At 43.1% G+C, this 14,307-nt stretch overlaps 1 protein-coding gene across 1 annotated transcript in view; it reads left to right on the forward strand.

Annotated features, from left to right (window-relative positions):
* Positions 1-14,307, forward strand: part of DAPK1 (death associated protein kinase 1) — a 246,519-nt gene that overhangs the window by 163,845 nt on the left and 68,367 nt on the right. The window contains exons 11-17 of the mRNA XM_023735844.1: positions 1,300-1,392; positions 4,002-4,121; positions 5,007-5,105; positions 5,925-6,023; positions 7,739-7,837; positions 8,838-9,035; positions 11,091-11,288. Coding sequence (XP_023591612.1) covers positions 1,300-1,392; positions 4,002-4,121; positions 5,007-5,105; positions 5,925-6,023; positions 7,739-7,837; positions 8,838-9,035; positions 11,091-11,288 — 906 coding nt within the window. The remainder of the gene's footprint in view (positions 1-1,299; positions 1,393-4,001; positions 4,122-5,006; positions 5,106-5,924; positions 6,024-7,738; positions 7,838-8,837; positions 9,036-11,090; positions 11,289-14,307) is intronic.

Genomic DNA, 14,307 nt, shown 5'->3' on the forward strand with positions numbered 1-14,307 from the left:
TGAGCATCTGCAGTGTGGCTCTGACCTCCTCAGCCTGGGATGGGGCCGTGAGCATCTGCAGTGTGGCCCTGACTTCCTCAGCCTGGGGTGGGGGCGGTGAGCATCTACAGTGTGGCTCTGACCTCCTCAGCCTGGGGTGGGGCCGTGAGCATCTGCAGTGTGGCCCTGATTTCCTCAGCCTGGGGTGGGGCCGTGAGCATCTGCAGTGTGGCCCTGATTTCCTCAGCCTGGGATGGGGCCGTGAGCATCTGCAGTGTGGCCCTGATTTCCTCAGCCTGGGGTGGGGCCATGAGCATCTGCAGTGTGGCCCTGACTTCCTCAGCCTGGGATGGGGCCATGAGCATCTGCAGAGTGGTCCTGACTTCCTCAGCCTGGGATGGGGCCATGAGCATCTGCAGTGTGGCCCTGACTTCCTCAGCCTGGGGTGGGGCCGTGAGCATTTGCAGTGTGGCTTTGACTTCCTCAGCCTGCATACCTCTGCAGGGGCTGTGTGTGCATGCCAGCCATCCTTGAAAACAATCACAGTTCAGGGCTAAGAAGGCGGCAGGATGGCTTTCTGTGCCCAGGGTCACATCATATCCAGGGGAAGCAGGTGGCTTCCTAACACTGGGCCAGAAATACAGCTTATTTTCATGATCATCAAGTTTAGGGGTGCCATGATAGGCACGAAGAGGCCCATAATACTAGATGACTTTAAACTTGACTTTTAGCCCCAAAGAAACCTTACAATAAGGCTTAAAATGTGCAGTAAACATACACCTGTTCTTTACATGTTGATTCCACCATTGAATGTAAATGCAGAGGTATTTGTCCTATAGACTAAGGGTCCCCTACCTGTTGGTTTCCACCAACTGTGTGAAGTTTGATGGCCAGATTATCTACCATTGCCCATGCACCTGTTAGATCTTCATAGGCACAAAGTATACAAGGCAAGTCTCCTGCCTACTATGAGAGGGTACGTGTAAAGGGCTTATGCCAGGTCAGATCACGTGTCCCAAAGAGCAGAGCTCAGAGTAACAGGAGAGAAGGGATGTGGGGCATCCAGTTCTGTAGTTTAATAATGAAATGCAGGAGCATCTCTACCTCGTGGTCTAGATTTATAAAGCCTTTAGAGTTATTCTTGAAGCAAATCCGATCAGCCCACTTGTGGGACCACCCACCCAGAAGAATGTATGCTGTAAACAATGAGCACCATCCCAAAGACTGTGCCATTTGCACTTATTTGAGGATTGTTACATAATTCTCTCTCCTCATCGCTCCCTGCCTTTTTCCTTCCATTGTTTTCTTTTGTTTTTAAAGCAATCCGTTCGCTTGATATCACTGTGCCAAAGATTATCCAGGTCGTTCCTGTCCAGAAGCAACATGAGTGTTGCCAGAAGCGATGATACTCTGGTAAGCAAACCTGTTTGCCTTGCTGAGGTTCCTTTTTAACACTGTGTATTTAGAATGTTTAAGTTATTCTGTTTGTTCAACAGCTCAGAAAACCTGAGGTCAGGGAAACATCAAGCCTGTTCTTCTTCCTCTCGAGGTTGTGGGGCAGGCAGCAGGGAGGGTGATTTGAGGTACCTTATTGTTTCTTTTCTCTCTTTGTTTTGCTTGGCAGTATATCCACTCCCACCCCTACTGCCTCAGTCACACATTTGGTAAGAGAGTCTGGCCAGTAGAAGAGGAAAGACTTTGTTCTAATTTGTACAAACTAAAATTAAAAACCCATTGCTGTCGAGTTGATTCCGACTCATAGTAACCCTGTAGGACATAGCAGAACTGCCCCATAGGGTTTCCAGGGAGCAGCAGGTGGATTCAAACTGCTGACCTTTTGGTTAGCAGCTGTAGCTCTTAACCACTGCGCCACCAGGGCTCCAAACTAAAATTAGAGCCCTCATATTGCCACTGACATAGGAGAATCTTGGATCGTAGTAGTAGAAAAAGGGAAGATTGCCCTTCCTCCCTCCACACATCCCTCAGAAAATCAGGGAAGATGCAGTGTTGCTTGCTGGCTTGTCTCAAGGTAGACCAGAAGGCTAAACCCACTTGACTTACTGACATCATATTGATAGTACAAGGCTCTTGAGAACAAATCTAGGTTTTTTTCCCCCAATCCAAACTGAAACCTAATCCCAGATTAACCCTTCAGATATGACTGGACAGATCTGAATTCAACAAGACTTTCCCCTGACAGTCAGACAGCAGGGCTTTGTTACCTCTGGAGGCAAAGGGACTGGAGAAAAGGCAGAAAGGGTAGTTCTGTGGGAACCACCAGCTCCGGTAACTAGATTGTCAGTGTTTCCTTGAGTGGAATCCAGAAACTCTAAGGGCAGGAATCACACATCAGCAGACACCAGCTTTTCTTTTTCTCTTTTTCCTGGAGCTGGCAGTTTCGCTGAGGCCCCAGGTCTAACCTTGTAGAGTAAAAAGAGATAAAAGAAAAAAGAAAACACAAGCGAGTTGCCAGTGAATTGACTCTGACTCATGATGACCCCATGTGTGAACTGTGCTCCTTAGGGTTTTCAGTGGCTGATTTTTGGAAGGAGATTGCCAATGGGGAAAAGCAAGAGAGGAGCAGAAGTGAGGAACAGGAGTTACTGAGAGTGGCCGTGGAACCAGGGAAAAGATAAAAACGATTAATCTAAATAATAGGTTCCTATTGCTCCAGGCAGTAATAATGTGAATGATTTTAACACTGTAAATTGCGTTCATCCTGAATAATCAGTTGGGAGAAAATGTATGTGTTGCAATGAATAATGCAGAGCCTTAGAGGGACCCAGCGTCGTGCAGGAACTTCAAGCACGGAGAGTGCCTGCCGGGCCTCAGATTCTGTCATAGTCTCAAAATGGTGCTCATCACAAGGACATGTTAGAACAATCTGTGTTATTTCTTCCATTCTCCTCCTTTCTCTTGACTTCTACTTTGCTGCAAATGCCTCTTTGTCATCAGCTTGGATTGTAGAAAAGCAAAACCAGGGGTATTCTTAAACATGTGTTCTGTAAAAATCTTATTAAAGCCCTCATGAAGCTTGTTTGAGTTCAGATCTATAGAGAAGAGAAAGCAAACTTCAAAGGAATGCTTTATTTCTTCTGCCCCTGCAAGCAGACACTCAGCCTCTATAGACACACTCTTCCAGACATGAAATTTCAATGGCTATAAGTATAAATATACTAATAAGTATACTAACGTAACTAATATAAGTATAACTAATAGTTATAACTCTATACTTACAAATCCAGAAAATTTGGGATTTTTTTTTTTAGTTTAGTCTTTGGTTTTAATGTGCCATATTCTAGAAATATCTTATTATAGAAAACTTCAATGATGTAAAATTTAACTAACTTCTTTTTGAACATTCTCTAGTTATTTTCCCTTTATACTTAGAAATGTATCCATTTTCTTTTTTCTGGACCTTATTTTCACTTTTCTCCTCTTTTTGAGCTAAATTTTTAAATAACTATGACCAGCCTTTGGAGAATTTTGCCATGTTATCCTATACCTAGAGAAGGAAGAAACTCAAGTGACCACAAAGTGACAATTCTATAACTGGAAAAATGGCAAGTTAAGAATATCTTATTCAAAGACAGCATTTCCTTCCGTGTACAGTTTCTCTTTTTCTTTATCTAGAAGGAAAGTCCAAAGCATGTCTGGGTTACATCTGAAATTTTCCACAGCGGTGTCGGGGCCGATATTTTGACAGATTCCTAAGATAAACACAAAGGGTACTTTGTTGTCATTCTTGTTCTTCATCTGAATCTTCAAAGCTGTTTGTTCTCGGGGTGATAACTCAGGAGACATTAAGGCACAGGTGAATAGTAGATGGAGTGGGCTTCCAACATGGAACAGGCACAAAATAACCTCCTATTTCCCTTCATGACCATGTGGGTTTTTAATTACTAAATGGCTTATTATCCTCTGAATGCCCCTTTTAACAAATGGGCACTGATTTCTGTTGTGGATAAGGGGATCAGGGCCAACAAGCTAACTCTCTTTCCCTTTTCACTGTCTCCCTCAAGGATGAGGAAGACTCCTTTGTGATGAAAGCCATTATCCATGCCATCAACGATGACAATGTCCCAGGCCTGCAGCACCTTCTGGGCTCTTTGTCCAACTACGATGTTAACCAGCCCAACAAGGTCAGATACTTTTCTGCCAGGGTGGGTGGAGGGTGTATCACAGTGACTGCACACTTTGAAGTCCAGGGTGGAAAGACTCCATCTACTTCTCCCTTGTCCCTTCCAATCGGAAACTCCACCTTGTTGAAAAATCACTTCTGTTTAGAGAGAGATTTTAGTTAGGAATGAGGTCTTTTGAGCTCAGGGTCTTTCTTCATACAAGACCTTTGTACATGCACCTTGTCTTAATTACCTAGTGCTGCTGTAACAAAAAATACCACAGTGGGTGGCTTTGAAGAACAGGAGTTTGTTTTTGCAAAGTTTAGGAGGCTAGAAGTCTGGATTTAGGGTGTGGCTCTAGGGAAAGGTCCTTCCTTGTCTATTTCAGCTTCTAGTACCTGCCTGCAGTCCTTGGCGTTCCTGGGCTTGTAGGTGCATTTGCTGTGCGAGTCGGTTGTCATATGGTGTCTTCCCCCTGTGTGCGTCTATTGTGTTCTTTTTAGAACTGGTAAATGATTATGAGTTTAGGACCCACCCTACTCCGGTATGGCCTTATTAACATAACAAAAGAAAACCCCCGTTTCCAAACAGGGTCATATTTACAGGTACAGGAGTTAGGATTTTAACACATATTTTGAGGGACACAATTCAACCCATAACACACCTCTACCCATAAAATCCATGAAACTTGAGATATACTCATCCTGCAAATGAAAATGTCTCCACTGATGATTAATCTGAAAGAGGAAGAGCCGTTGTGTTCTGGTTGTTTCCATTCCTGTTATGCTGTAGTGGTTGCTTGCCTTTTGAGATGTGAGAAGGTGTGTGGGGACAGCTGTGATACTTTGGGCTTTTCCCTCCCTGTGAAACCTGCAAAATTGAATTTTTTTTCCTTGCCTATTCCAGCATGGGACACCTCCGTTTCTTATTGCTGCTGGCTGCGGGAATATTCAGATACTGCAGTTACTCATTAAAAGGGGCTCAAGAATCGACGTCCAGGATAAGGTCATAACTCAGTTTTATTGCAAATTAATTAAGTTCTTAAGTATTCCCAAATGTCTCTTAATCATAGGGGTAACAGGAAAACAAAACAAAACAAACACATGTATGTACTGATTCGTTTCTGTTTCTTGTAAAGGAAGACGAAGTACTTAAACTGCCTGGTACAATCTAATGCATAATGTTAGAAGGCAAACATGTATCTTCCTCTTGGTTCTGTTGCTTGATATCAGCATTTCTTTCTACACTATACCAGATTTTACTCCTTAATGATCATGTTTACTCAGTGTTAGATGTGACGCTTGGAAAAGTTTTCATTAGCTAATTAATCTCATCAGAAAGTATTTGCCTACATGCTAATTAGAGCAACAGAGGGACAATGATACATTCTGAAATGTAGCTCACATTGGAAATGTAGACACAATTGATTAGCAGCTGATAATCATTACAGTGGATATGTCATCAGCTTCCATAGACTTTCAACAGAGCTTTACAGTGTAGGGAATTCTAACCAGAGGTTGAAATGGGAGTGTTTTTTTTTTTTTAAGCAGTTTTAGATTTTTAAAATAATTTTAGATTTATAAAAAAAGTTGCAAAGCAGGAATTGCCGTATACCTTTCACCCAGCTTCTCCTAATGTTAACATCTTACATAACCATGGTACATTGCTCAAAACTAAAAAATGAAATGAGGGTTTTATTCCTCCTGAAGTTGCTTGTTTGGGGTTTGCCATGACTAGGAAAGGAAGTAGCAGGGAATCTGAGTGATGTATGCCTTAAGGTCCACCAGGCCTCTCGAAATGTGACTCCATGTTGGTTTTGTACAGGGCGGATCCAACGCCATCTACTGGGCGTCTCGGCATGGCCACGTGGATACCTTGAAATTTCTCAATGAGAACAAATGCCCTTTGGATGTTAAAGACAAGGTAAGGCTATTTCTTTTCTCAGGAGGTTCAATTTAAACCAAACCCATTACCATCTAGTCAATTCCAACCAAGTGACCCTGTAGGACAGAGTAGAACTACCCCATAAGCTTTCCTAGGCTGTAAATCTTTACAGAAACAGATTGCCACATCTTTTTCCCCCAGAGCATTTGGTGGGTTCAGACTGCCAACCTTTCAGTTAGCAGCTGAGCGCTTTAATCACTGAGCCACCAGGGCTCCTAGGAGGGACAATAGGAAGTAATAAAAGGATGTATTTAAGGGCTGGCATGCCATGCACATAAGGACCCAAAAAATATTCAGGACCAAAATCTTGCAGAGAATTTAAGTTGAAAATTTCTTTTTGCTGGTGGTTTGTTCTGCTATTAAAATCTGCTTTTAGCTGAAATCTGCCAGATAATTGCCATAATATGTAAGCAGTAAATTACCTTCTGCATAACAAGAAAACTCAAAGTTATAATAGAAAGACAACCAGAGCAAGACCTGGGTCCTGATTCTCTGTTGACTCTCCCTGTGCTTTTAAACAGGTCTCTTTACCATTCTTTTCCTCTTTGAAGTTCTCCCCTCTTTGAGATAGCTGACAATGCTGACATTACCATCACTGGCATCAAAAGGATTAAGGTGACAATGCATGTAAAGTAAGGCTTTTTGGGCAAAGAAGTTAAAAAATTATTGATTTAGCAAGATACTTCACTTTTATAGCATATGTACATATGTCTTATTCAGTCTACACAATAATCCGTGAATTAACTGCCAGTGCTTGAACCTGGACCTAGGATTCTTACCTTCTCATCCATTATTTATTCTACTGTACACCACTTCTCTGCTTCTAGTACTTGTAGATGAATTTATTATGTTCAGTCAGGGCTGCCACATACAATTGGATGGGTTATGCACTGCACAAGAGTACCATATCTAAGGGATGACATCACATCAAAGGCACATACGTTCATTATGGCAGCTTTCTAGCAGATGACAATAAGCATCTTATTTTGTTTTTTTTTAAAAAAATACATTCTGGCAATTTTTTGGCAGATGTAAGTCAAGTATAGGGTTTCCAAGGAGTGGCTGGTGGGTTTGAACTGCCAACCTTTTGGTTAGCAGCCATAGCTCTTAACCAGTGTGCCACCAGGGCTCCAGTATGGGGTACACCTATTGCTAATTCACAGCAAGCTATTGTAGGGGCTGCTAGCTGTGTTTTTTTTTAAAAATCTCTGAAAATGCAAGAAATTAACCTCTAAGCATAGTCAGACAATGAAATGAGAAACTTGTTAATAAATAAAACTATTCATTTAAATAACTGCTGTATTTAAATACTGTATTCATTCAAATAACTCCTATTATTAAAGAGGGAATTTTGTGATTTAGTAAGATCACATCGCTAGAAGCATCAGTATATAAAGAAGATTGAGAACAGCCATCACAGAAAAGGGAAAGCATCCTCACCAGGTTGTGTGCGCTTGTGAGGTTTTATTACAAACACAGTGAGAAAGGTCTGTGGGCTTAACACGAGCTGTGTGGTGGGCACCCTGCCCTCAGGCCCCAGGCCAACTCACCAAGCTGGGGCATCTAGCCCAAGGAGGGCTGGTGCAGCCAAGTGGAAGGTGTGGAATCAGCTTGTTTGTGAACAGGCCTCTAGCCCACCACCACAGCCTGCTCACAGGGGTGGCTCTGAAATGTCAGCTCCCTTTCTTTTGCAGTCTGGAGAGACCGCCCTTCACGTGGCAGCTCGCTACGGCCACGCCGACGTGGTTCAGTTACTGTGCAGTTTCGGCTCCAATGCCAATTTCCAGGACAAGGTGGGTCACCATAGCTGATATCCTCACTTCTTCAGCTTTCTGCGTGGATGTACAGGCAGCCAAATGATACAGTTAGTCTATTGGAGTTTTATCCAAATTAGGTTTTTTTGTCTTAGATTACAGAGGGCAGGGACTCAAAGAGAATCACTGTCTAATTTTATTAAGTGCTGTTGCCAGGAACAGTTCTAAACACTTAATATGCATCATTCATTTCATCCTCTGGACAACCCTATGAGGTGGGTTACTATTATTATCATTCTCATCCTACAGATGAGGAAACTGAGGCAGAGAGAGGTTAACTAACTTACCCACGCTTGCACAGCTTGTAAGTGGTGGAGCTGGGGCTTGAACCCACGTACTCTAGTTCCACAGTCCATGCTTACAACCACTGCATTGTAACAGCCTCTCATAGACAGATGTATGTGTCTAATGATGTTGGTCATGAAAATATAGGCCTTATATACTTTAGCGACTTCACAACCAGCTCTTTCTTTGATTGGTTAAAACATGGTTATATTTTCATTACTTCCGTGCCCAACTAAGAATGCCTCTAGGGACTCATCTTTATCAAGACTGTTAGAAGAATTCTTATTCAAAGAAGTGCTTTCCAACTATTAATAGTCTCAGATTAAGTAAACAAAGGCACTTTCACAAGAAAGCGCTATAAATTTGCCAATGTTGTGACTCTGTTATTCAAAAGAGCTGAGCTGCTTGTTTTAGTGGGCTCCCAAAAGTCATTTGCCAGGTATATGCTGAAACATGCATCAGGTGTTGAAGAAGGAACACTTAGGAAGGAGAGAAGTCAGATCTGCCTCTTAATTGTAGTGCCTTATGCCCATGTTAGTTATTTCAGATTAATATTTAGCCCCAGTAGCTAATGAGCTCTTTCGCTCCGCAGCCTTGACTTTGTTTGGCTGTAGAAGTTGGCCGACACTGTCACTCTGCCTGGGTTTCACATTGTTGTGCTCCTCCTCATCTGTGCTCTTGTCTCCTCTGCCAGGAGGAAGAAACCCCCCTGCACTGTGCCGCCTGGCACGGCTATTACTCTGTGGCCAGAGCCCTTTGTGAAGCCGGCTGTAACGTGAACATTAAGAATCGCGAAGGAGAGACACCCCTCCTTACCGCTTCAGCCAGGGGCTACCACGACATCGTGGAGTGTCTGGCTGACCACGGCGCTGACCTCGATGCCTCCGACAAGGTGCTTTATGGGTGAATGCATCCAGCTTACTCAAAAATGGTCTGGGGGATGGAAGGACCACAAGACTCCTCAATTAGTTTACCTAAAATAGCACACTTGAAGGCAGCAATTTGTAATTCTCCTTTCTCGTCTTTGTTCTAAAGAGTCTCTGTGAACTTTTCCTAGATTCTGTTTAATAATTAATGTTCATTTGTGGCATGTGACAGAATTTATGAATTGGTCCAATGACTTGGAGCTCTCTGATTTTTTGCCTTTTTAAAAAGCTGTGGAGCAGGTACTGTGAGGGTCACTTAAACCCAAGGCAATCCTCATTCAGGACTAAAACTGGCAACGCACTATTAATTTTTAGACAAGCAAAGACATAAGGGGTTAATTTACTTCCATCACCTGCTGTTTTCTAGGAAGACAATAAACTACTTTCCCTGACAACCTCCGTTCGAGACCATGTGTTCCCTTTTGCAATTAAACAAATCGGCATCATCTGTTTTTATTGCGAACTTGTGCTTAAAACAAGGCTGTGATGTTACTCTGTATCATGAGATTTGGGACACTATAGTTAATTTAGTAATTGTCATCTGTGGAGTATTTTCTTAGTGAAGAGCAGTGGTTCTCAACTGGAGTTGACTTTGCCCCCAGGGGACATGCGACGGTGGCTGCAGGCATTTTTGGTTGTCACGATCAGGAATGAGGGCAAAGGCCAGGGGTGCTGTGAAACATCCTACAATGCACAGCAAAGCATCATCTGTCCCAAAATGTCAATATTGCTGAGGTTGAGAAGCCCGATAACAAAATTCTGGAAATGTTTCAAAACTTTCTCCCCAGCTGCTAAAACTCAACATCCTGTTCACCAGGAACTCTATAATGTTGTTAGGTGCCATTGAGTCGGTTCCGACTCATAGCAACCCTAGGTAACAACAGAACGAAACACTGCTCGTTCTTGCGCCATCCTCAGAATCCTTGCTATGCTTGAGCCCATTGTTTTAGCCACTGTCACTCCATCTTGTTGAGGGTCTTCATCTCTTTCACTGACCCTCTACTTTACCAAGCATGATGCCCTTCTCCAGGGAATGGTCCCTCCTGATAACATGTCCAAAGTATGGGAGACAGAGTTTTGCCATCCTTGCCTCTAAGGGACATTCTGGCTGTACTTCTTCTACTCTGTAATAGGTGGGATGAGTTTCCAGGCTAGGCTGCTATGGAATGCAGAGATTAAGCTTGTTATATTTTTTTCTCATATTTATGACAACCCTTGAGCAAATTATTTCACAATGCTTTCTCAGTTTCTCCTGGTACAAAATAAAAATAATAAGCATTCTCCTTAGGAAGTTAGTAAAGATTGCTGAGCAAATGTTTTTAAAAGTGTTTTTCAAATACTTCGGTAAAACAGGCCACTAGAGTTCCAGAAATGACTTAAATTGTGTACATTCAGAAACAAAAGGAAGTGTGGGTTCTTTCTATCTGATTGTGCCGCCCAAGTCTAAATTAGTCTTGTTGGCCAGCTAGTTGTTGTTCGTGGTGGTGGTGGAGGTAGCTGCCGTCAAGTCAACTCCCGAGTCATGGCGATCCTATGCACAACGGGACAAATCGCTACCCAGGCCTGTGCCTCACACCGTTGTGATCCATGAGGTTTCATGGGCTGATTTTCAAAAGCAGATCACCAGGCCTTTCTTCCTAGTCCATCTTAGTCTGGAAGCTCAACTGAAACCTGTTCAGCATCATAGCTACATGCAAGCCTCCACTGACAGATGGGTGGTGGCTGTACATGAGGTTCGTTGGCCCAGAATCAAACTCAGGTCTCTCACATGAAAGGTGAGAATTCTACCACTGAACCACCACTGCCCTCGATGGGCAGCTTAATCTGTGAGTATTCAAAGTGGAATGTATAAAGCCCACCCCCCTCCCAAGAGTAAAGCTTATGATTTTAATCCTCCTTTACACTTTGCGGTACTCATACCACTGCCAACGAATCCTAGCCCAGTGAAGGCAGGAATGGTGGCAAGACTAGGTCCATGTGCCTAACTGAAAAGCAGTCATGGTCCCTGGTGTTTGTTTCAGGATGGACACATTGCTCTTCATCTTGCTGTACGACGGTGTCAGATGGAGGTCATCAAGACTCTGCTAGGCCAAGGATGTTTCGTGGATTTCCAAGACAGACACGGCAACACCCCCTTGCACGTGGCCTGCAAAGATGGTAACATGCCCATTGTGGTGGCCCTCTGTGAGGCAAACTGCAATTTGGACATGTCAAACAAGGTAAACATTGAGGAGAAGATCCTGCAGGTCCTACCACTGTCTGTCCGTCTATCTGCTTCTGGGTTGAGGCTTAGTTTCTATTGCATTTCTTCACTGTGTAAAGTATCACTTACATGGATATGATCTGATTTTATAGGGCTCTGCCATTTTAAGTCATATCACACATATGACTTTTGAATGATTATTATATTACATTATTATAGTAAAGAAAAGTATTACATTAGCTAGCCTTTCCTGCCTGGCCTGTTGGTAAAATTAATCAGTTTACAGTTTACCACTATGGACTTATAGTGTGTGTGTGTGTGTGTTTGTGTGTGCATATATTTGTGTTTAGACTCCTATAGAGTGATCAGGGTACTTGGTACAAATTAGAACAGTTTATCTTTCTGGAGCACTAAGTCTTCAGGAGAACACCCAATGACATTATGATTTCGTTGAGATTCCTAAGACCAGATGTCTTTTCTTAGCTTTCACATAGCGAGTTTTATGGTTATAAAATCATAACACCCTTTTCTGTGCTAAGTACATTTGGTAAGATAAGGGTATACTATCATTTAGTGAGTAATAAGCCGAATCAGTTGCTGCCGTGTTGACTCCAGCTCATGGTGACTGCAGTCCAGTGGGTTTCTCTTATATATGGTCTTTCTGACCCTGGGTTTATAATTCTGCCAAGAATAATTGGTTGGGGTGCAGCCTGCACTGTGGTTGGTCTATTTTATGTACTTCATAGGGATTGGTCAGTCTGCTATGCAAATAGGATATGTAAAACTACCCAATAGGATTAAGTGACCTTGTAGGAATTGGTTGATTACTATGCAAATTAAATAACTGCGTGACCTGCCAAAGGGATTGGTCAGTTCATGGTCTGGTGTGAAGATCATGACTTGACATTGACAAGAAGTAGGCTTACATAAGGGCCAATTGCACAGAAGTTGAGGGGGGACCTCACCACCATCAAGAAGAGCCTGGAGCAGACTGCATCCTTTGGACCCAAGGTCTCTGCACTGAGAACCTCCTAGACCCAGGAGACAGAGAGCTGTAACACTGAAGACAGCTCGAGATGGTACGACAGTACAAGCAGAAGCAGTACAAGTGGCAGAGAAATGGTGGCAGCAGTACGAGCAGTGGGAACCAGGAGACCCGTGCAAGGTGACTGCAGTAGGCCTGTTCACCCACAGTGCAAGAGAGAGCTGAGTGCCTTCAGGCAGGAGGCTTGTTGGCAGAGTAGTGTGCCTCTGGGCCCTTGTCAGTGGAGCTAAAGAGCTGTAACACTTGCCCAAACAGTACAGAGGCCAAAATAAGGCCCCGACAGTAGGCACGGCCAAGAGAAGGCCTGCAGCGGGCACAGCCAAGAAAGAGAAGGGCCACCTGCCTGAATGCACAGCCAAGAAGAAGCTGAGAACTATCTTGGTCGGAAGGCTTCCTGATTGAAAAACTGTATCCTGTCTCATGAGTTGTATCTTGCTACTTACAAGTTGATCCTGCCCCCGAGTTGTAACCTGTTACTTCTCTAATAAGCCACATAATCCTGAGTATGGTCTGTGAGGCCATATAAATGTGTGGCCATATAAATGAATTATTGAACCCAGCAGAGAAGTAGAGAGTGCTGTTGGGGGCAGGAGGGGAGGGGGATGGCTGGTGTCAGAAATGGTGAAAAAGTTGGACAGTGGAGGTATGTCTGACCTCCGCCTTGTAGGAATTAGCTTTGGGCTGATCCTGATTCTCCTCCCTCCTCGTGACACTATGACACTACTAGAAGGCAGTGAGCCCATATGTGTCACAGTAGACCTGTGCTTCCCAGTGTTTTCAATGGCTGATTTCTCAGAAGAAGATAGCCAGGCCTTTCTTCCAAGATGCCTCTGGGTGGACTCAAACCTCCAACCTTTCAGCAAGCACGTTAACTGTTTATACCATCCAGAATCCTAGTGAATAATAAAGGAGTGAAAATAATGAATTACATACTTCCACATTCATAAAAATTCCCATATGCTAACTTACAGAAGCTGACTAATCCTTTCCTTTTTTCTGAATACCATCTAGATTTGCATTACCAAATAAGATAGAACCGTTGGATATTCTTGTGGTATTAGCCCTGTAACTCTGTGAAAAGCAAGCACCATTCTGTTATGATTTTGTTGAAAACAAAGTCCAGGTAGAGTTTTTTTTTAATTATGGGGAATATTTATTTATAAATGGCACACTTGATGCCAGCATAATTTTATTGTGATTTGTTTGAGGTAGAAGGATTAATCTCTGAAACAGTGGGAAAATTATACTTTTAAGAAAAAATTACTCCTCTTGCACATTATGAAATTAATTCTAAGGGAAATTGAAATTGGGAAGCTTCACATTCTAGGATTGTGAAAAGGCGGTATCCTAAGTCTCAACTCTTAGATACTGGTTGCTGTCTTAGCTTATCCCATTCTCATCTTGCCGAAACAGTTATGTAAGCAGCTTTAGGGAAAGCCAAGTGCTGTGTTAAGAGGCATTAAGACCTTGGCTTTCCTTCTCGACCCTTTAAATGAATAAAGAGCGGCTTCAGGGAACATGGTGGGGCTTATTTGAATGCCTTAGGCCTGGCCATTGTATGGGCAGCTGGCCTCCTGTGTGCTCAGCATCTGGTATTAGCTCTCCACTCGAAGTTCCTGGTGCTTTGCAGTAACGTTAACAAGGGAATGGACGTTCTCCCTGGCGTCACCCCATGCCTAAATGCAAAAGGTACACTTGTTAAATACGCTCTTTTAAAAACCCAGCAGGATAATCTCAGACTTTCATACTTTAACACAGCTGACTTATTTAGTGGAAAAGCCTCTGCATGTTTGATACTGCGAATGGCCACTATAGTTCATAAATGCTGACATAAAGCCACCCTGGCAGAGCTTGTATTTTTACTACAGGCAATACAGTAGTAGTGTATAGAGGGCCTTGAATAGATGCTTTTGCCATTGGATTGAGCTCAGCTGAATTGAAAATCATCAGTTTCGCAGTTTCAAACTCTTGGAATCTGCTACAAAGTTCA

This window comes from Trichechus manatus, unplaced genomic scaffold (assembly GCF_000243295.1).
Source record: "Trichechus manatus latirostris isolate Lorelei unplaced genomic scaffold, TriManLat1.0 scaffold00082, whole genome shotgun sequence".
Taxonomy (NCBI): Eukaryota; Metazoa; Chordata; class Mammalia; order Sirenia; family Trichechidae; genus Trichechus; species Trichechus manatus.